The sequence below is a fragment of the Heterodontus francisci genome, chromosome 13 (assembly GCF_036365525.1).
Source record: "Heterodontus francisci isolate sHetFra1 chromosome 13, sHetFra1.hap1, whole genome shotgun sequence".
Classification (NCBI taxonomy): domain Eukaryota; kingdom Metazoa; phylum Chordata; class Chondrichthyes; order Heterodontiformes; family Heterodontidae; genus Heterodontus; species Heterodontus francisci.
In genome coordinates, this window is record NC_090383.1 from 107,613,244 (window position 1) to 107,636,971 (window position 23,728).

The following is a 23,728-nucleotide window of genomic DNA, read 5'->3' on the forward strand; positions in this document are numbered from 1 at the left end:
AAAATACTGCGGATTCTGGAAATCTGAAATTACCTCCTATCCCATGTGCTTTAATTTTGCTAACCAACCTCCTGTGGGGGACTTTATCAAAGGCCTTTTGAAAATCCAAGAATATCACGTCCGCCAACTCACCTTTATCAATTCTATTAGTAATATCCTCAAAAAGCTCCAACAAATTTGTCAAACATGATGAATACTTCTGGAGTGTTGTCCAATTCTGTTGGGAATGGGGCAGTGCTTATGCAGAATTTTTTCTTGGGAGGGATGGAGTAGAGACCCTGAGAGGGTACATTGTGCATCATCTGTAGAAGGGCTGGGCTTTGATGGACAAAATGGCCTTTCCCTCATCCATGCTTTCTAATGTTAAGATGGCGGAATAGTATCACAGCATGTTGGCTCTCCCAACACACAAGTGTTCCTCAGACACCTTGAATTGCCAGTTCTCTTGCTATCGGAGCACAGGCCAGATAATTCGTCACTGTAGACCCACTCACACACATCTACTGCAACTGTTAAGAGCGTCATTATTACAAGCCTGCGGGCAGACTGTCTGCCACTTAAAGGAATGTGGTCTAGGAGATGAGTGTTAATGAGGGTCTTAAAGAAGGAGAGGGAGGCGGAGATGCAGAAGGGTTTAGGTAGGGAATTCCAAAGCATGGGACTGAGGTAAATGAAGGCTTGACCACGAACGGTGAGGCTAAAAATGTGGGATGAACAAGGGGCTGGAGTCAGGAGAACCTACAGTTCAGGGAGAAGCAGGAGTGTAGGTCTGGAGGAGGTTACAGAGATAGAGAGGATGAAGTCTTGGAGGGATTTAAATATGAGGATCAGTATATTCCAGTATGTATCATGTGAGTGCCATGATGACTGAAGACAAACTAGGGTGGATCTTGGTCTTTTTCATCTAGCAGTTCCTATGAGAACTTGAAATTTGAGACATAGATGAGTGAGAGCTGTGGTGATGGACTTGATGCAGGGTCGTGTACGGGTAGAAGAGTTTTAGATGAGCTGTGATTTAGTGAGGGTGAAGGATGGATGGCCAGCCAGGAGAGCGTTGAAATAGTCGGGTGAGGCGGTAACAAAAGAGATGAACATAACATCTGATCAGTAAAGTTATTGTTCGAAAAATTGCATTTTTAGTAAGGATTTGGTATCGGCCCAATTCAAAATGCATATTAAATAGACGCAATGTTAGCCCTTGTAGGTTGTGCACATTTTTTTTTGCTTTTCTTTCCACAAGGCCAATGCACAACAGTGAGTTACTAATGCTGAGGGACAGTCAAGGTGAGGTAGTTGCCATGGATACAGCAAGCAGACAAATGGGGTCCAAAAAAAACTTTTAAATTGCTTTTAGCTCACAGGTAATGGTTCCATGGCAGATATTATCTCCCTTCTATATGCAAAATAAATTCCATGCTCCTTGAATGTGAGATAAGAATGTATTGCTCATTGTGCTAGGCTGCATACACTGTATAAATTACACACACACACATATACATTGCTGAAAAATTCCCACATCTCACTGTAGAAGAATTAGATCTCCAAGACAATTTATCCTGTTTAATCCCTGTGAAACTTCCAATGCAAGCACGCGCACATACACACACAAGCACACACAAACAAGCTTGCGCACACATAAGCATGTGCGCACGCGCACACACACACACACACACACAAGTGCACATGAACGCACACATAAGTTTCCCCTGCCTCTGTGATGCAGGGCAGTGCACTCAACCTTGCAAGAATACTGACATGAGCACTACTACAATCAGCTATGGAGTAACCTGCATAGTTCACATTCCAGAGGGCTTGGTCTCAGTAAATAACTGCACCCCTGTCTGGAGGAGGATCCTTGTGAGAGGAAAAAACATGTTGGGGGGGGGGGGAGGAACCAAACAGGATTAAATTGACACATTCTCCCATAGGACCAAGGGGATCTGTTTCTCCGCTCTGACCCCCACCGAAACCTGTTGCTATTTTCCCACCCTCTATACCTTCGTGTCCACTGGTTTCACCCACTCCCAGAGTACAGCAAAGGAGATTAGATCGTATGGCCTGTGTAGAGCTTTTTTTCCAAGCTTAGCTACTGTTTGTCTATTCAACTGCACGGAAGCCTGGCAATGGTTCTGGCTTTATTTGTTGAGTCTTGTCTGGTGAAGTGAAAAGGGCAGATACTTTTTTTTCAGACTGCATTTTTTTGCGAAATTATTTCCATTGTCCTCTGCTCACAGTTCATTGAAGTACAGGCATGCATAAAAAAATTAACAGTGTTTGAATCTGCACCTTGACACAAAAAAACACCACACAAGCCTGTCCACAAATGATCAGCCTGCAGGCGGGTCTCACAGCCGTCGGGAGCAGCAGCTATGAGCTTTGATTCTATCAGTCTTTCAATTCCTCACTGTGGCTCAGTGAGTAGCACTCTCCCCTCGAAATAAGAAGATTGTGGGTTCAAGTCCTACTTCAGAGATTTGAATCTAATAGTCCAAGTTGAACTTAAGTGTAGTACTGAGGGAGCACTGTTCGAAATGCAGTCTTTAAACTGATTGAAGCCCATCTGCCCTTGCAGCTAGACAGAAGAGGTTGCATGGTGCTATTAAAGAAGGTGACCAGGGGAGTTTGTCCAGAAATCTGGTCAGTTCCTCAACCAGTATCACTAAAACAGGTCATCTGTTTCTCACCACATTGTTGATTGTGGGAGATTGCTGCATTTCCTTATTACAACAGTAGTACACTTCAAAAGTACCCCATGAGCTGTAAAGTGCTTTGGGATGTCCTGAGATCATGAAGGTGCTATATACATACAAGACTTCTTTTCACCTCGTGCTGCTCACAACATTGAGGCATTTTTTTTATTCGTTTCATGGATGTGGGCATCGCTGGCAAAGCCAGCATTTGTTGCCCATCCCTAATTGCCCTTGGTGGTGAGCCACCTTCTTGAACCATTGCAGTCCATCTGGTACGGGTACACCCACAGTGCTGTTAGGCAGGAAGTTCCAGGGTTTTGATCCAGCGACAGTGAAGGAACGGTGATATAGTTCCAAGTCAGGATGGTGTGTGGCTTTGAAGGGACCTTTGCAGATGGTGGCGTTCCCACACATCTGCTGCCCTTGTCCTTGTAGGTGGAAGAGGTTGCGGGTTTGGAAGGTGCTGTCGAAGGAGGTGTGGTGAGTGCTGCAGTGCATCTTGTAGATGGTACACACTTCTGCCACTGCGCATTGATGTTGGAGGGAATGAATGTTTAAGGTGGTGGATGGGGTGCCAATCAAGCGGGCTGCTTTGTCCTGCAAGGTTGTTGGAGCTGCACCCATCCAGGCAAGTGGAGAGTATTCCATCATAATCCTGACTTCTGCCTTGCAGATGATGGACAGGCATTGGGGAGTCAGGAGGTGAGTTACTCACCACAGAATTCCCAGCCTCTGACCTGCTCTTGTCGCCACAGTATTTATGTGGCTGGTCCAGTTAAGTTTCTGGTTAATAATAACCCCCAGGATGTTGATGGTGGGGTTTCAACGATGGTAATGCCATTGAATCTCAAGAGGAGATGGTTAGATTCTCTCTTGTTGGAGATGGTCATTGCCTGGCACTTGTGTGGCGTGAATGTTACTTGCCACTTATCTGCCTAAGCCTGAATGTTGTCCAGGTTTTGCTGCATATGGACACAGACTGCTTAAGTATCTGAGGAGTCATGAATAGTACTGAACATTGTGCAATCATCAGTGAACATTACCACTTCTGACCTTATGATGGAGGGAAGGTCCAATAACCACAGCCATCTTCCTTTGTGATAGGTGTGACTCCAACCAGTGGAGAATTTTCCCCCTGGTTCCCATTGACTTCAATTTGACCAGAGCTTCGTATATTCTTGATAAACAAGGGGGTGGAAGGTTATCGGAAGTAGGTGGAAATGTGGAGTAATCAGTTCAGCCAGGAACTTATTGAATGGCAGAGCAGGCTCGAAGGGCTGAGAGGCCTACTCCTGCTCCTAATTTGTATGTTTGTATGTTTGTAGAGCTCCTTGATATCCAGGGCAATCACTCTCACCAATCCTGTTGAATTCCGCTCGTTTGTCCATGTTTGGACCAAGGCTGTAGTGAGGTCAGGAGCCATGTGGCCCCGGCAGAATCCAAACTGAGCGTCACTGAGCAGGTTGTTGCTGTTTTAGTGGTGCTTGACAACACTGTCATTTACACCTTCCATCACTTTGTTGATGATCAAGAGTAGACTGATGGGACAGTAATTGGCCAGATTGGATTTGTTCTTTTTGTGTACAGAACATACCTGGGCAATTTTCCACATTGTCGGGTAGATGCCAGTTTTGTAGCTGTGCTGGAACAGCTTGGCTATGAGTGCAGCTAGTTCTGCAGCACAAGTCGTCAGTACTACAGCCGGGATGTTGTCAGGGCCCATAGACTTTGCTGTATCTGGTGCCTTCAGCCATTTCTTGATGTCACATGGAGTGAATCGGTTTTGGCCGAAGACTGGCATTTGTGATGTTGGGGAGCTCAGGAGGAGACCGAGATGGAGCATCCACTCGGCACTTCTGGCTGAAGATAGTTGCAAATGCTTCAGCCTTTTCTTTTGCATTGTTGTGCTGGGTTCCTCCATCATTGAGGATATGGATATTTGTGGAGCATCTTCCTCCGGTTAGTTGTTTAATTGCCCACCACCATCCACAACTGGATGTTGCAGGAATGCAGGGCTTAGATCTGATCCTTCAGTTGCGGGATCGCTTAACTCTGTCTATTGCCTTTTCAAGCTGGGCTCCCATATTTGACATTTGAGCCTTGTCTGTCTAAAATTCAAAAATGCTGTCCAGAATAAGAAATCGTCTATAACAAGACATAATGTCCTTCCCCTTTGTCGAAGCATGTCAGTTTTAAAACCATTGAAAGTCGTTGCTGGTGGTGGAGGACATTGGAATAATTACACTTCTCAGCAGTATCATGGGATTTTTACCATAGTTCCACACACCATAAATTCCTGATCTTTTTCATAGTGTGAGACAATCTGAGAGTCATTCATATAATGATACAGCACAGAACAAGGCCATTCAACCCATTGTTCCTGTGCCAGCTCTTCGAAAGAACTATCCAAATTAGTTCTACTCGCCAGCTCTTTTCCCTTAGCCCTGCAGTTTTTTCCACTTCCGAGTATTGGTCATTGGTCTCAGCCCTGTTGAGGTCCCTCCTGTCCCTAAGCTGCTACCCAAGGGGGGGTAGTTAAGGTACCGACAATATACCATCCAACCACTCTTCTTGGCAGCAGAATCGCATGGTTCAGAAGAACAAAAAATAGAACATTGAAAATCAACGACCCCCTCCCCGCCCCCCCCAGCCAAAATACAAATACACCCAAGTCACCTATCTCCACTCTTTAGCGCCACACCCACCCCATCCCACTCTAGTCAACTACTCTTGGGACTCTTGTGAAAATTAGGCTGAAATGGCTATATCTGTGGACAATCATGAATCACTCAATACCTAGTGTTTGCCATTGTTGTGGTGACAGCAATGTTTAATTGACGAGTTCAGGGCCATCAGAAAATGTATAGTTGCTCATTTGAAAAGACGACTGTCTAGTGTGGTAGTGACGCAACACAGACCAGGTTCAGTCTATGCTAAGTTGGGATGTCAGTCGGGGCAATAAAGTTAGTTTCACCATTTCCTGAGTTCACCTGGAGTCCTACACCTGATCGAGATCCAACAAGTCCTGAAATGTGCACGTATGTGCAAGTTAGGGTTAAGGCAGGTCAGTTGTGGTGCACCTACATTTAGTAATATAAAAGCAAAATACTGCGGATGCTGGAAATCTGAAATAAAAACAAGAAATGCTGGAACCACTCAGCAGGTCTGGCAGCATCTGTGGAAAGAGAAGCAGAGTTAACGTTTCGGGTCAGTGACCCTTCATCGGAACTGACAAATATTAGAAAAGTCACAGGTTATAAGCAAGTGAGGTGGGGGTGGGGCAAGAGATAACAAAGGAGGTCTAGATTGGACCAGGCCACATAGCTGACCAAAAGGTCACGGAGCAAAGGCAAACAATATGTTAATGGGGTGTTGAAAGACAAAGCATTAGTACAGATTAGGTGTAAATACACTGAATATTGAGGAGAGGAGACCACACTGTGAGCAGCGAATACAGTATACTACATTGAAAGAAGTACAAGTAAATCGCTGCTTCACCTGAAAGGAGTGTTTGGGGCCTGGGATAGTGAGGAGAGAGGAAGTAAATGGGCAGGTATTACACCTCCTGCGATTGCAGGGGAAGGTGCCCTGGGATGGGGACGAGGTGGTGGGGGTAATGGAGGAGTGGACCAGGGTGTCGCGGAGGGAACGATCCCTTCGGAATGCTGACAGGGGAAGGGAGGGGAAGATGCGACTGGTAGTGGCATCACGCTGGAGGTGGCAGAAATGGCGGAGGATGATCCTTTGGATATGGAGGCTGGTGGGGTGAAAAGTGAGGACAAGGGGAACCCTGTCACGGTTCTGGGAGGGAGGGGAAGGGGTGAGGGTAGAGGTGCGGGGAATGGGTCGGACACGGTTGAGGGCCCTGTCAACCACAGTGGGGGGAAATCCTCGGTTGAGGAAAAAGGAGGTCATATCAGAAGCACCGTCATGGAAGGTAGCATCATCAGAGCAGATGCGTCGGAGACAGAGAAACTGGGAGAATGGAATGGAGTCCTTACAGGAGGTAGGGTGTGAAGAAGTGTAGTTGAGGTAGCTGTGGGAGTCGGTGGGCTTATAATGGATATTAGTAGACAACCTATCCCCAGAGATGGAGACAGAGAAGTCGAGGAAGGGAAGGGAAGTGTCAGAGATGGACCATGTAAAGGTGAGAGAAGGGTGGAAATTGGAAGCAAAGTTGATAAAGTTTTCCAGTTCGGGGCGGGAGCAGGAAACGGCACCGATACAGTCATCAAAGTACCGGAAAAAGAGTTGGGGGAGGGGGCCTGAGTAGGACTGGAACAAAGAATGCTCGACATATCCCACAAAAAGACAGGCATAACTAGGACCCATGCGGGTACCCATAGCGACACCTTTTACTTGAAGGAAGTGCGTGGAGTTGAAGGAGAAGTTAGTTGTTCAATGTGAGAACAAGTTCAGCCAGGCGGAGGAGGGTGGTGGTGGATGGGGACTGGTTGGGCCTCTGTTCCAGGAAGAAGCGGAGAGCCCTCAAACCATCCTGGTGGGGGATGGAGGTGTCGAGCGATTGGACGTCCATAGTGAAGAGGAGGCGGTTGGGACCAGGAAACTGGAAATTGTCAAAATGACGTAGCGCGTCAGAAGAGTCACAGATGTCGGTGGGAAGAGACTGGACCAGCGGAGAAAAGATAGAGTCTAGATAGGAAGAAATAAGTTCAGTGGGGCAGGAGCAGGCTGACACAATGGGTCTGCCGGGACAGTCCCGTTTGTGGATTTTGGGAAGGAGGTAGAAGCGGCTGTCCGGGGTTGTGGGACTATGAGGTTGGAAGCTGTCGAGGGAAGATCTCCAGAGGAGATGAGGTCAGTGACAGTCCTTTGGACGGTGGCTTGATGTTCGGTGGTGGGGTCATGGTCCAGAGAGAGGTAGGAAGAAGTGTCCGTGGGTTGGCGTTGAGCTTCTGCAAGGTAGAGGTCGGTACGCCATACGACAACAGCACCACCCTTGTCTGCAGATTTGATGACCATGTCGGGGTTAGACCTGAGAGAACGGAGTGCCTCAAGTTCAGAGGGGGACAGGTTAGAGTGAGTGAGGGGGGCAGAGAAATTGAGACGACCAATGTCTTGCCGACAGTTTTCAATGAAGAGATCAAGAGCGGGTAAGAGGCCAGGGGGAGGGGTCCAGGTAGAGGGAGAATGCTGGAGGCGGGTGAATGGGTCTGCTGGTCGGGGGGAGGACTCCTGGTCAAAGAAGTGAGCCCGGAGGCGGAGGCGACGGAAGAAGAGCTCAACGTCATGCTGAGCGCGAAATTCATTGAGGTGGGGGCGTTACATTTAGTAACCTGCTTGTATTCACTACGTGGGTTGTCACATCAGGAGCAATGGAATTGCTGATCGATTTGTTGAATGCACTCTAGTAAGAATCAACACCTTTAGGAGAGGGGGAGGAGAAAAAGATTCAGATGCAGGAAGGAACTATAAAGGATTTTATAAGGCAGGGAGCTAAGAAACACACACACGCGCACAAACACACACGGAAAAACACGTACACAAGTGAATGAATTGTGAGTACTGCATCTCACCAAGCCTATGAAGTGACGGTGCCTGGCCGGCTGGTGGTGTAGCCCTGATTACTCTATCAGTCTAACTCTCGGAACCTGGCAGAAAATGTTCCCATTCGTAAAGGGATTCCTGCTCCGGCACTCTCCCCATTCCAGGTGCTGAAATAATAGATATGGGTGGCCCAGAAGATAGGAGGCACACTCTCATTTGGCAAACTACAGTAAATCCCACATGGAGACTGGCTAAGTTGCCAGACAAAAGTCCTAGCCATTCTCAGTGTGTTGCGATTGCAGCACAGGAAGAGCTGATTTTAAAATACCTCCAGTGCCATTAGCAGAAGATAAAGCACGGGCTGTCTCTCATCTGTAAGCATATTGTTAACCATTGGGGTGCTCAGAGGGTTTCTCATGTTAGATATGACAGAACTGCTCAAAGGCCCTCGCGGAACCTCCCTCTTCCTCTGTCCACACCCTCCGTCGCTGTTTTCCTGTCCCACCACCCCCTTCTCCCCCATCCCCACAAAGTTTGAAATGTGGGTAAAATAGAAGCTCTTTGTGAGACTGGTTTTGTTGTAGCTGATGCTTTGTTGATTAAATCTTCGCCCACCTGTTCACTTTTTTGACTTGTTTGCACAGATTATAATTTCATATTTGTTGGTTTTAATCAAGGGGGAAGAGGGTTGAGCCAACCACTTCTTTCGTGTGCATCAGTCAAAAGGTGCTGTTGCGGTGGATGTTGCTATGATGTACACAAGCTGGACGTACATAAGATAGATAGATAAGTTGGTTGTTTTTACAATACTAATATTACGAATAGGAGCAGCAGCCAAATTAATATGCGAGGAGCTAACCCTTTGAGAATGTCGAAGTCAAGATGAGATTTAAACGTCAACACATATTCACTTTTACCCTTTTTAACCACATCATGTAGATACTCAATCTCGTTTTGGCACGCGGGTACCCCCAAGGGTCCGCGTCTCATGGTGCTTCTCATTTTCAAAGTTAAGTGATAAAAAACATGCCCAACTTCACCTCTGGCTACAAGAGATTGTCTTTGCCAGATGATTAATAGCTGGAATAAACTGAACTCTGCCGCGTCCCCGTCACATCTAGCAGCTGGTGCAGAAATGCTACTGTAGAGCTGCAGAGGATAATCCGGGGCTGTGAAGTTGAGGCTCCAGCCTAAGGTTATTGTGACATTTCAGAACAATGACTTTTGCAGATAGGCTGGGTGTGTATTTGTGCACGTGTGTGTGTGTGTGTGTGTGTGTGTGTGTGTGTGTGTGTGTGTGTGTGTGTGTGTGTGTGTGTGTGTGTGTGTGTGTGTGTGTGGGAGGGGGGGTGGGGAGGGTAGTGAGGGACTGCTTCGCTCTTCTCCCGGCTCAACCCGATCACCCCCAGTTAAGCTATAAACTCAACACCTGCTTTTAGTTTCCATGACAACTGTGAGCAGCCTAGACTGCCTTTGACCTTGAAACTGGAACCATCCACTGACTGAAAACAATCAGGCCAAGAGAGGCTGTGCACAATGAGAGGCTCTCCTGCCAAGGAATTTCAGATACCTGGGATACTGCAGCCTGATTAGACTGGTGCTGTAAATGCTGAGATATCTGAAGAAATGGAAAGAATGTTACCATGAGAGGCAGAAAAACTGATGGAATGTTTTCTCGGAATAAAATGGAAAGTTGTGCAAGAGAGTTTCAAATGGTGTTTTTTTCCACTCTCCTGCCTTCAGTGTTATTTATATTTTACAACCCTCCTTATTTCTCAACAAACTCCACACCATTCTGTGGCCAAGAGGCTTAGTAATTCTCGGTTCTCAGGTCTCTTTCAATGCTGTTTTTAAGTTGTCATGTAAAAATTGTATTGCCAGATTTTTTCTTTAATTATTACCTAATTGTGTAGGCGCCCTAACTTCCTCCCCTGGAAAATACAATTATTTGTAACTTGCTTATTGGCTATAACCCAAACTTAAACCATCATCGCTGGAGGAAAATATTTTTTAACTCATAAATAGGCCACATATCCAGCAGATGTTTCTGCTTTTGTGGAGCGGAGACTATGGCCGGGATTTTATTGAGCTCCCGATGTCGGGCTCTGGGGTTGGGGGGTGGGGGCGGAAGATCTTTCCAGCAGCGGCATGCCACGGAGTCCAACGCCAGGAGTGCTGGATGCAATTTTCCCGGCGGCAGTGAGACTCCTTGGAGGCCCCCCCCACCGCTGGGCGACGGGACCCGGATTTGAATATTTAAATTAATAGATTTAAATAAAATTCACTCCTATCTTATCATCAGGCTGTGACATTCTGACCGGTGGGTGGCAGTCACGCGCCTTCACTTTCCTGTCGAGGGAAAGCAGGCACCACTGTGGAGGGGAAGGGAGGAACTTTTGATTTTTAGTGCTGGGGTGGGGATGGGAAACAGGGTCAGATTTACAGTACGAGTGTAGCGATAGGGGAAAGGGGTGACCTCTGCACTTTGTTCAGTTTTGCGGGGGAAGGTGAAGTGTTGAAGGTAAGTGTTTTGCCGGGGTGGGGGGGGGGGGTCGGTGGAATAGGGCAAATATAGAATTTAATTATTAATGGGGAGTGGGAAAGGGACGACAGATTTTTGATCTATACAGTGGTGGGGGTCGGGGGGGGGGGTGCGGGTGCTGGCAGGACTGGCTGCCCTTTAAAAACAGCTCCTGCGCACAGGCAGCTGACGCCATTGCCGACGTGATTGGGGAGGGCAGCTCAACCTCACGGCGGCATGGCCGCGCGGCCTGAATGTATGGGCCGCCATTTTGTTTTGCCCGCTGCCAAGAGTGGCGGCAGGTGCATAAAATCCAGCGCTATAAGTGTGCTAATGCATATGACATAGGCTCCCAAGGCTATTCTTAATTGAAGCATCTAGCGTCCCCTACATCTAGAGTCTTAAAGGTCCCACCCACAGTCCCCAAAAGTCAAGCCAGTTGACAACAGAATCAGTTTGCTCCCCCACCTATCAAGGCGACAGACTGGGACTGATTTTAATGCTGTTTAGGTAAATGGGTTTTGAGTGAGTTAAAATCGGGCTCTGAAGGCAGGATTTGATCATTTTGCTGATCTTTCAACATATAACCCTTAATCCCATTTAATAGATATTTATTCCTTGTTGTCTTTCCAAAGGAGTTAATGCCTTAGTTAGCTACAGTTCCGAGGGTGCCAGGCAGCTGCATGTTCTTTAACGGATTGGCATTATTCATGTGTGTCCCGTGATGCTGTGTGTTGGCAGCTTATTCAGCCACAGTGGGAAGCACAGCCAAACCCAATCCTGCTCTCAAACAGTATCAGTCTGGATTAGATTTGTGGTGAGGAGCTGGAACACTGGCCCACCCAACTGGAAGGGCACTTGAATGGAACTACTGGCTCACACACTGCCCCCCCTCCTGCCCTTACCCTCGATTTCAGCATTCTTGCTTTGAAACACTTATTTTGCAATGGTATTTTACAAATACTTGGAACAGAAGAAGACATATGTACCTCAGGTCTGATTCAGTTATATTGAGATGTGATGCTGTAATTAGGTGCTGGCCATGGCTCAGTGGTTAACACTTTACATTGAGTCAAAGGTTGTGGGTTCAAGCTCCACTCCAGAGACTCGGGCACATAATTAAGACTGATACTCCAGTATAGTCTGCTGGATGAGACATTAAAAGGGGGTTCCATATGAAAAGGTCCCATCGCCGTATTTGAAGATGAGCAAATGAGTTCTCCCAGTATCCTTGCTACAATTTATCCCTCAACAAACATCACTAAAGCAGATTATCTGGTCAGTTATTCCTTTGCTGTTTGTGGGATCTTGCTGTGCACATGTTGGCTGTTGCTTTTCCCTTCATTTCACCAGTGACAGTAGTTCATTGGCTATGAAGTGCTTCGGGACGTCTTGCAGCCATGAAAGTTCCTTCCTAATCTCACCACCCCCTCCATATAATTCTATACAGGTGGATTGAGTAGAGCCACTTCATTTGGCTTTCTGCTGAACAGTTTCACAAACAATAAAGTTCTCTGAATCCACAGAACAGGAATTTGTACAACCATTAGGCCCTACCTACATAAAACAGGCAACTGTTCGATTCAGTACCAGAATGGAATTTACCCCTAAGGTGGCTCTGGTTAAAACCAGCACAGATTTGAGATTCCTAATTTGACCCAATTTCATTCCCTTCCAAACTTAGTCTGCTGGATGGCGATGAAACCAGTTGATTATAAACTAAGCCACCACGGAAGTCTTGCCTTTGAATAAAAAAAAAATTGGCATTTAAAATTCCAAATTGGGCTTGCCAGAGATTAATTAAATGGAATTTTTCGATTGTAAGCAGGTGCGCCATCAGCTACTTTGTTTTGTAAAATCCTTTGTTAATTCTATGCTGAAACTGTAGTGCTCTTGCCCAGCTGTAGCTGGCTAGTGATAAATGGACTGCGCCTGTGGCCTTTGACACTCTGGCCTTCGTGCGCTTCAGTCCAGGAGACATTCCTTGCACGGTAAAAAGCCATTGAGTTTAGCTTGAAATGTGAAATATGCTGCCTGCACTGAGATTTTGGCAGGTTTACTTATAGTACAGTCATAAAAAAGAAAGGATCAAGACAATTCAATCAGTTTGTTTGGCTAAGTGAAATAAAGTCCAGTTAATTTTTAAATCAGATTTGACTTGAATTCGCATGACTCTCACAGGGCTTGACACAATTCCAAGAGGCTCATAATGCCTCAGCTATTTGTGGTTACCCCGCCCCCCCATCCACCCCCACAACTCCCCACTTTTTTCCTTTCTTTTATGCAGAGGACCAGCACCGTAAGCATGTTAAGAATGAATTGTTGTCAGCTTTTACACTGCTGCAGATGTCACCTTGAGCATGAGGTAGCGTATAACACTTTCATACGAAACCCTCTGCCCAGTCCAAGCTAGGAATTTAGAGAAACATATGAATGTATTTCTTGTCCCAGGTGAGGAGTTTGGTTCTCATCTTTTGGGGAGGACTTCTGGTTGTGGAAGGGTTACACAGTTCAGAAAGAAAGACTTGCACTTATATAGCACCTTACACAACCTCAGGGCATCGCAAAGCACTTTACAGCCCATGAGATACATTCGAAGTGCAGACATTATTGTGATGTAGGAAATGCAGCAATCAGTTTGCGCCCAGCGAGCTCCCACAAACAGCAATGTGTCTTCTTGTGATGTTGATTGAGGGATAAATATGTCACCAGGACACCAGGGATAACTTGCCTGCTCTTTCTCTGAGTAGTGCCTTGGGATCTTTTGCGTGCACCTGAGAGGGCAGACAGGGCCTCGGTTTAATGTCTCATCCGAAAGACGACACCTTCCTCAGTAGTATGTTGGAGTATTGGGCTAGTTTTTGTGATCAGGTTCTGGAGCGGGACCTGAATTCCGAGGCTTCACAGCTACCATGGCTAACACCTTAATAAGTTTCATAAGGTGAAAGCAACACAGGCACTATACACTTACCAGAACAGGATAGGCTGTTCAGCTCCTTGAGCCTGTTCCTCCATGCAGCTAGATCATAGCTGATCTGTATCTTAACTCCCATCTACTTAACCATTAAGAGTGTAAAAATATCTTCAATTGCTGTATTTCTTTTGTGTTTTTGCCATAACTGGTCTCCTTCACTACATACGTATTGGTACTGCTTTCAATGTTTTTAGGTTTAATTCAGCCAATTGTTTGTAGATCTGACAATTCATCTGCACCCGTGGTAATTTGATTATTTTATTATTAATGCCACTTCTATTCATAAAAGCACCAGATCATGTCAAAATGGCTCAAAGCGCCTCACACAATGAATTCCTTTTGGAGTGCAGAACTGTTGTTTGGTAGGCAAATGTGGCAGCCATTCTGTGTGGCAATGTCCCACAAACAGCAAAGAAATAAGTGTATTTCTTATAAGAATAAATAATAAATAAATGTATTTCTTTTCATAGTTTTAATTTTGTTACCTCTAGACTTGGCTATTCCATTGCACTTCTGGCCGGCCTCCCATCTTCCACCCTCCATAAACTTAGGTTCATCCAAAACTCCACTGCCCTAACCAAACTTGTACCAGATCTTGCACCCCTGTATTCGCTGACCTGCTCCCTGTTAATCAAAGCCTCAATTTTGAAATCCTTAGTCTTGTTTTAAAATCCCTCCATGGCCTTGCCCCTCCTCCAGCCCTACAACCCTCCAAGATATCTACGTTGCTCCAATTCCGGCCTCTCGTGCAGCCCCAGTTTTAATCGCGGCATCATTGGTGGTCATGCCTTCAGCCCTAAGCCCTGAGGAGGCCCTAAGCGCTCCCTAAACCAACCTCTCTGCCTCTAATTACTCCCTTAAGACACTCCTTAAAACCTACCGCTTTGTCCGAGCTTTTGGTCATCTGCCTGAAGAATTTCCTTATGTGGCTCGATGCAAATTTTGCCTGATAATGCTCCCGCCTTGGGACATTTTACTACATTAAAGGCGCTATATAAATACAAGTTGTCGTTGTTCAGAGAGGAATTGTGACCATGACACTGGGAGAACTTTGCTTCTCTTGCAATAGTTACACTTGAACAAGCTGCCTCTGAACGGCCTGAACGGGTGAATGAATAGCATTTCACTCTGATTTACACCCACATGTTCAGAGTTTTCCTGTACGTGCAGTAATGAAAGACTAACTATAACTGTACCTACAGCTGGGCTCCAGGCACGTAGCTTATTCACGGCCGTTTGCAGACTGATCAACAGACATTTTTTTCCCCTCAATATTGAGCAAGGGTTTATTCAGCCCATTACTTCCCTCCTGTCTTGAAGGTGGTGATTCCTACCTCTGCTTCACTACACTGACCCTCAACTTAGTGCCATTCTTCATTTGTGAGCTTACAGAGTGAATATTAGTAGGTTATTTGACTATGGGACCATTACAGATTAACCCATCCCTGTCCTGTAACCGATCTGCACACATGTAACATGTGCACGCACAATTGCATCAAGCATCAGGTGATAACAGTCAGGTACAAGGACCCTGGTTGATATTTATTGCCGCTCCCCACCCTGAGCCCAACTATAGCACACCAGTATTGCTTGGTTGAGATCAGCTAATCATCGTTAGCATGGGGCTTCCCTGGTCTGTATGGCGCAGTGCACACAACCTGGCCTTCAATTACTAATTGCCTTGGAGTGCACTCTAGTGAGGCCTCTAAGTAAATCCTTTACCTCATTCAGCAAGAACAAGAAAAGGAAAGACAGGAAACATCATAATGATAGCCATATTAGGAAGACGACACAATCCAACAGGATCCTCTCGCCCTATGATTGAGTTCCCCTGACACCCCCCGCCCCCCATCCCACCCTCTATATGCACTCAGTTGTCAGCTACAGCGATGAACAGTATTTAGGTCTCCACGGTGGAACCCCATGAGTGGGAATATTTGGGAAAATGGTATTGAATGTGAAAGATAAAATAACTGGGCTACACTGTGTAAAGAAGTACTTTCCAACAAAATGAGGCACCCTTTCGGAATGTCGCTCTGCCAGCTGAGGCATGAGTAAGTGCAATTAAAATTTTTAAACACTTGTACTGATATAATACTTTATCACTTTGAAATGTCTGAATACAATTAATTAGTTTTGAAGTGCAGTGATTGTCGCAGGCAAATGCAAATGTATTCTGCTCCAGAAATAATCCATAACAGGCAGTAGGATGAGTGGGCCATCAATCTTATTTTATGTATGGTGGTGGTTGGTGAGGACATTGAGAGAGTCGTAGAGAGTCATATAGTCATTTATGGCACAGAAGGAGGCCATTCAGCCAATCGAGCCCATGCCGGCTCTCCATGGAGCTGTGCAGTCAGTCCCACTCCTCCGCTCGATCCCCGTAGCCCTGCAAGTCAATTTCTCTCAGGTGGCCATCCAACATCCTCTTGAAGTCATAGATCATCTCTGTTTCCACCACCCTTGTGGACAGCGAGTTCCAGGTCATTACCCCCTGCTGCATCCTCATATTCCCCCTGCATCTTTTGCTCAAAACTTTCAATCTGTGACCCCTAGTGCTTGTACCATTAGTTAATGGGGACAGTTTTTCCTTGTCTAACTTATCCAAGCCTGTCATAATACTCTACACTTCTATCAAATCTCCCCGCAATCTCCTCTGTTCCAAGGAGAGCAATCCCAGCTTTTCCAACCTAACCTTGTAACTAAAATCCTCCAACCCTGGAACCATTCTGGTAAATCTCCTCTATACCCTCTCAAGGACCCTCACATTCTTCCAAAAGTGTGGTGACCAGAACTGGACGCAATGCTCTAATTGGGGCCTAACCAGGACTTTATAAAGGTTCAGCAGTACTTCCCTGCTTTTGTACTCAATGCCTCTACTTATGAAGCCCTGCTCTTCAAAATGCGCCATGGGGAATCTTTAAAATCCACTGGAAAAGCAAAGAACCCCGGTTTAACTTTTAACATCTCATCCAAAAGACGGTGCCTCAGGCAATGTAGCACTACTTCAGTGCTGCAAAGCCTAAATTATTCACTTACACTGTGGTTGAGGCTTGAAACTACACCTTTATGAGTGAGAGCTCTACCAAATAAGCCAAACTGGCTATAAAAAGGGAAGAGTCAGTCTGTCCGAGCTTTTTAACACCTCTTTCTCTCTCTCTCTCTCTGTACACTGCTGCAGAGCCGACATATATCACCATTGGGCCTCCAATATGTGAGCTGCTGAACAACTGCACGCTGACAGAGAGGGACTGTATCTATGGCTTCAAGCTGGACCACAGTGGATGCCGCACATGCCAGTGCAAAACCAGTGAGTACTGCCTTCGTCATTCTGCTCAACATCTGTCAGCTGCTTGAGAGGCTCTGGCACTTAACTGTGTGTGTGTGTGTGTGTGCGCCACAGATAGCAACAGGACTAGATCAGTCTACATTGCCACCTGAATCTACTAAACGGGTTTATAAATAGGATTTGCGGTAGCCCCCTGTGTGATATGATAAATATCTCCAGAAGTGAGGCTGATGCAAATGATTCACAAGTGGGTTATGGCAGCCACACAAGTGGAAATATTTATCAAACTGCACTGCTGTTCATAGCATATTCAATTAATAACACTTTAATAGTGTGGATTCAGACTTAGGGAAAAGATGCTTTTGTAGACAAAGCAAATCAATTGAAACTACTCCGTTGTGACTCTTTATTACTGGGGTCCTGTGCCAGGAAAATGTTTCTTTTTTTCCATTTTCCACTGGTGTTCTCATTGAGAGGAACTGGAAAATGCAGTGGTATCTCACTTCATAACGTGCTTTGTTCCATGTATTTATGCTTTAAAGACGAAAAATAAAAGTGGAGTCTCTTTGCCACGCTGCTCCAGCGATGCCAGTAACGGGAGACGCTCCTGTGTGCCCCTGCTTGGCTGTATTTGCATTCCTGGTCTCTAGTGTGGCCTCCGATATGCGGCGGCCTTGGCGAGGCTCTCAGACTGATTGAAAGTCATAAAAAGAACTTGCATTTACATAGCCTCTTTCACAACCTCAGGATGTCGTAAAGCAGCCAATGAAGTATTTGTTTTTAAGTGTAGTCACTGTTGTCATGCCTTTCCGCTGCAATGGAGCCGCTGCAGGGAGCTCTCCTGGTAGGTCAATCCATGAATACCAATCAGGGAGGGGTCTTTACTTGAGGGTTACTATGCCAGCAGGAAAATCAGTGTTCTAAAATAATTCTTCTGGTAATAGGGTCCAATTTGCCCCTTTAATGACTAATCGGAAGAAAAGCCTTAAAAGGAGTAGTTTCAGTAGAAAGAACCACGCAGGATTCTGAAATGACTCAGCGATTTATTTATGTGAGTGCACAGCTGGGTAAGGATGTGATTGAATTCAACTAGGATGCTGGCCCCCATGGTCAAATAGCTTTTCGATACAAGGAGAATGATCATGGGGTTGATACTGGAGGGCCCTCAATGCCCCCACATGGGGCCAAGGAGAGGAGGGGAAGTGTGAAAAATACATCCCACAATTTCAACATGCACAAGAAGTGCCCAGAGACACATCCAGGAGTAGCTCCGGGAATACATGGAAGCCTTAAAGGTGATTAAATATTTAATGAATGAAGACCTGCTAAAGTTACAAGAGAAGCTACTCCCTTTTTTTCCTCTATGAAGTTACAGAGGATGGAATACTTTCACTGAAAATCCACCCCCACCTTAGGCTTTCTTTCACCGTATTTAGTCCTGTCTCTACCTGCGAGCGAGGAATATTAACTGTTTTTCGGGCTGTATATAACCCAAATCCAAAATAGTTTTGTTGAATGAGCAGGCTTCAAAGACCCAATAAAAATTCCACTTGTCACATTGTTATGGAAGAAGTGCATTTTGTTAATTCGCTTGTTGGAAAGTCATTACAAGCTGAGTCGTTATAAAACATTAGGGTTAGGGGCTATAATTAAACGATCAAAGGTGCATTATGTTTTTTGAAAAAAAAAATCTTTAGCATCTTTAACATATTTCTCCAACTGTACAGTTAAAGGGATTTTTTTTTGCGAAAGTGAATAAACTGGTAAAGGTAAAGGGCCAGGTCCCACAGTCTCAGGATATCACAGAGGTTGAAAGGGATAAGATAGGTAAATCAGGATGTCACTACTTGGTGACAGGGACAAGGTAAAGAAAGGAAGAGCCTTTTTAAAATTTATTCTTGGATTGTGTGCCCATCCCATATCCTGAGAAGGTAATGGTGAGCCTTCTCCTTGAGCCGATGCAGCATCTGTGATGATGCTGGTCCCGTGATCGAGAAGGTAGGGAATTCGAGGGTGTGTAACTCAGAGGAGAATCTGCGGGTGATGGCGTTGTCTACATAAGCAAAAAAAAACAACCAGAAAAGGAAGCAGTTTTTAATCTGCAGCACAAATCACTGCATTAGTTTATCTTTGTTTTATTCGTTCACGGAATGTGGGCATCGCTGGCACAGCCAGCATTTATTGCCTGTTCTTAACTGCCCTTGAGAAGGTGGTGGTGAGCTGCCTTCTTGAACCGCTGCAGTCTTTGTGGTGTAGGTACACCCACAGTGCTGTTAGGAAGGGAGTTCCAGGATTTTGACTGGAAAACTCCAGTCAGCCTCTGACAATAGGCCTTTAAGGACCCTTAATTGGCTACCCACCACTTGCTGGCGGGTTGCCCTGCTGCCCCCCCCCCCCCCCCATCCCGCCTCCAGGTAAGTGGCCTGGGAGCAATATGGCACGCCGGCAGGGCAAAGTTTTGCGCCCACCTGCAGGTGGGCTACAAATCATGCTCCGGGAGTCCTAAGATTGTGAAAGGCGTTATATAAATGTCAATTTTTCTTCTCTCTTTAAATGAAATACAGATAATACCAAGTTTAATCTAATTTTGTCTTTTTTTCCAGGAGAAGAGCTGTGTACGGGCCTCATATCAGGCTGTGGTTTGGATTGTCCCTTTGGCCTGCAGACTGATGTACACGGCTGTGAGATCTGCCAGTGCCGCGCACGACCAAAGAAATGCAAGCCAGTGGTTTGCGACAAGTACTGTCCGTTCGGATACATGTAAGTGCAGGTGCACTTTTACTGATGTAAACCTGTAGGTACCCATCCTTACAGGGCATGTGCCTCGATGGGGGTAACTTCCAAATTCAGCGAGAATTGTAAAACTGCTGGTATTGGATTGGTCGCACTTTATACACTCCGCCCTTTATTTTTGACATTTGTTTGTTTTTGCAACTGTGAACTGTTTTCTCTTAAACAAGCTTGCATGAATTTATAACCTTGTTTCGTACTTACCACATCTTAAGGATTCCCCCTCGCATTCCCCAGTGTCGAAAACTCTGCTCATAAGAAGAGAAGCTTGCACAGAAAATAAAAATCACGCGGTTTTACATCTATTGGTCCATAAAGTCCTGCAAGTGCTGCATGCCTACCGTACCTCAGGTCACACTTGGAAGTGAGTCACACACACACACCTCACTGGCTCATTTTCATAAAGCAGCAACAAATCAGAACTAAACAGATGGAGAACCTACCAATGACTAAATATATATGTTACATATTTTTGAAAAACTGTCATTTCTTTCTGGCTTATTCCAGCTGCCAAACTACAAACTTGTTTGGACAATTCATCTCAATCTTTATTTACAGTAATTAGACTTTGTGGCCTTGCAAAGACAATTAAGCAAATTTCCACCTCAGCAGTAGAGGAATACATTTTGCATTCCCTGGTATAATGGTTGTAAATTAGTGTATGCCAACTCACTATGAGAAACACGTTTGGAGATCCAGAATTAGCTATAATATGTGACGGAATAAACGTCTTACTGCAGCATGATTCACTGTCACTGTGGTGTAGCAGCTATTGCCTTTAACATGCTTCTAAGCTAAGTGTTATTGATCTGCAACAAGCTCCTGGCTATGTCTTATTGCCCTGTAATAGCCTTGTATCTATGTGTCATTGGTGCCCCAGATACTATCAGCTAACTGAGCACACAGCAGGGATGAAATCTTGAACTTGCCTGGTCTGGAAAGATCAGTGCCACACCATGTGGTGCATTTACTCACTGAACCATCACAGGAGCATTTCTCTTTTCTCAACGAGGCAGAAAGATTTAAAAGAAAATTGTGGATTCTAGCAGATCTGCAAAAGAAAGCAAAACATTTTAGCAGACATCATTGTTATCAGTGCTCAGATTGCAAGCCATACCTAAGCAGTGTAATTATTTAATAACACAGATAGTATCTTAATGTTGAAGTGAATGCCTACGATTTAGGAAGAAGTTAAGATTCACAGATACACGTGTAGAAGCCTGAGATGGGGAACAGTGGAGTTATACAGCCTTCTCAAAAAAAAAACATGCTGTTTACAGCAAGCCAGCGATTCTCAAGAATGGTATGTTGGCAAGCTGTTCATCTGTTGATGCCATTGCAATCAAGCCCAATCCTGCCCTTCTCCAATGTCAACAGGCACACTTTTTGCCTAGGTTCACCTGAATGCCGTCAGGAATGAGAACCCTGAGTGATCTCTCCATCCCTAGTCCAGGCCAAAATGAGGAAATTATGTAGGATATATGGCACAGAAACAGGCCATTCTACCCAACCAGGCCATGCTGGCGTTTATGCTCCACTCGAGCCTCCTCCCATCTTTCCTCATCTAACTCTTATCATCATAACCATCTATTCCCTTCTCCCTCATATGCTTGTCTAGCTTCCCCTTAAATGCATCAATACTGTTTGCTTCGACCACTCCCTGTGGTAGCGAGTTCCACATTCTCACCACTCTTTGGGTAAAGAGGTTTCTTCGGAATTCCCTATTGGATTTCTTGGTGACTGTCTTATATTGATGGTCTCTAGTTGTGCTCTTCCCCACAAGTGGAAATATTACCTGTAAAAAGTTAATGAGCCTGACTGGGAGAGAGCTGGAGTAACACACACAGTTGAAATGACACAACTACCAAAGTATCTCTGTTACCAATACAACTACTACATCTCCACTAATGTTAATCTGGCTCCTTCATGCTGATATGCACAATAACTCCTCCAAGCCAGTTCTTCTCTCACCTTATTGAACGTGCATTGTTTAACCAGTAATGATGGAAGGGAAAGCTTGCCAAAATGAATCCTATTCTTTTAGATTTAAAAAATGAAAGTTTAATGGATGCTGATGTCAAGAATCCCTTTCATTCTTTCTCAAAGTTAGTTAATATTTTGTTCATTTCCCTGTTTAAAAAAAAAGTTCCCTCCACTACTTAACTTTACCAGATCTTGGCCACTGGCACTGTGCTACCAACAACTCATTGAGCCAGCTGTAATTTTTCTGCTGATTGTTTGTTAAGGGGATATTTACACAAGAGATAGGAGCAGAAGTAGACCACATGGCCCATCAAGCCTGCTCCATCATTCAGTACGATCATGGCTGATCTTGGGCTTCAATTCCACTTTCCTACCTGCTCCCCATATCCTCTGATTCCCTGCGAGACCAAAAATCTATCTATCCCAGCCTTAAATGTATTCAACGATGGAGCATCCATAACCCTCTGGGGTAGAGAATTCCAAAGATTCACAACCCTTTGAGTGAAGTAATTTCTCATCTCAGTCCTGAATGATCAACCCCTTATCCTGAGACTGTGTTCTAGATTTCCCGACCAGCGGAAACAATGTCGCAGCTTCTACCCTATCAAGCCCTTTCAGAATCTTGTATGTCTCAATTAGACTACCTCATTCTTTAAGAGAGGTGTTCAAAATTATGAGGGGTTTTGATAGAGCAGATGAGGAGAAACGGTTTCCACTGGTGGGGGGGCAGGGGGGGATCTGTAACCAGAGGACACAGATTTAGAATAATTGGCAAAAGAACCAGAAAGGAAACATGATTGAGATGAATATACAGTGAGTTGTTGCACTGGAGTTCGCTGCCTGAAAGTGTGGTGGAAGCAGATTCAATAGTAACTGCAGAAAGGGAATTGGATAAATACTTGAAAAGGAAACCTTTGCAGGGCCACGAGGAAAGGGCAAAGGAGTGGGACTAATTGGATTGCTCTTTCAAACAGCCGGTACAGGCATGATGGGCTGAATGACCTCCTCCTGTGCTTTAATATTTTGTGTTTCCTCCTTCTCTGTGTTCTTATGTTGCTGGCCTTCACTCACTGCCTTCCCATTGAGTTATACAGCTGAGACTGTGCAAACCCTCCACATGACCATGAAACCCTATGTTGCCCTGTTGTGTCCTGGGACTCCGGACAGAATGCAGCCACCACACTCTCATCAGGCACGTCTTCTCCTTCCACCTTTTACTTGACAACCGCCGCTAGGATCCAAGCTCGTGCTGCTTTGTATCTGAGCTTCTACAAATAGAAGTTTGAAATTAAATTCTGACTGCAAGGTGCCCAGACTAGTTTGAAGGAAAATGTATTAACTAAATCATAATAGGCAGACGTGCTTTTTTGGGAATTAATTTCTTCACTACCTTTTCTTTTAAAAACAGGAAGAACAAACATGGCTGTGATATCTGTCGCTGCAAGAAGTGCCCAGAGCGTCCATGTGACAAGTATTGTCCAATGGGATTCGAGCAGGATGTTTACGGCTGTCTTATCTGCAAGTGCAAGGGTAGGAGAGCTAATTGCTTTTACCTGGCGGATTGAGCTGTTGTCACAGTGGACTTAAGAAGACAATAATTATCAGGTGCTAATGTGAATCTCATTTCTCTGAGGCCCAAGGAAAATTGTAGTGTCTGTTCTCCTGTTAATTAAGATAGTCATCTTCATCAAAGGCACCTTTCCTGGAAAGGCTTTGATCCTACACAACTCCCTTAAGCGAAGAGGAGAAAATAAGCTAATCACTCATACAGGAAAGGTAGCCTTTATATATTGCAGGCTGTCTCTCAGGAGGGCTTTGGTGCGCAGGTAAGTGCAAAGAATGTGAATTCCATTGAATTCCAAGGTTTCATTTTGTGTTTGTAGATTACTGTGTAAATAACAGTCCTTTTCACTCGACTCCTAATCCACCTGATGAAGAGCCAGAGGCCTGTCCACTGATGGTTCTACAGGTTC

The 23,728-nt window shown here is 45.2% G+C and overlaps 1 protein-coding gene across 5 annotated transcripts in view; it reads left to right on the forward strand.

Moving 5' to 3' along the window:
- The window catches only part of crim1 (cysteine rich transmembrane BMP regulator 1 (chordin-like)), a 215,348-nt gene that overhangs the window by 136,420 nt on the left and 55,200 nt on the right, over positions 1-23,728 (forward strand). For all 5 annotated transcript variants that reach the window (XM_068045359.1, XM_068045361.1, XM_068045363.1 and 2 more), the window contains 3 exons: positions 16,875-17,003; positions 19,586-19,742; positions 23,164-23,285. In XM_068045359.1, coding sequence (XP_067901460.1) covers positions 16,875-17,003; positions 19,586-19,742; positions 23,164-23,285 — 408 coding nt within the window. The remainder of the gene's footprint in view (positions 1-16,874; positions 17,004-19,585; positions 19,743-23,163; positions 23,286-23,728) is intronic.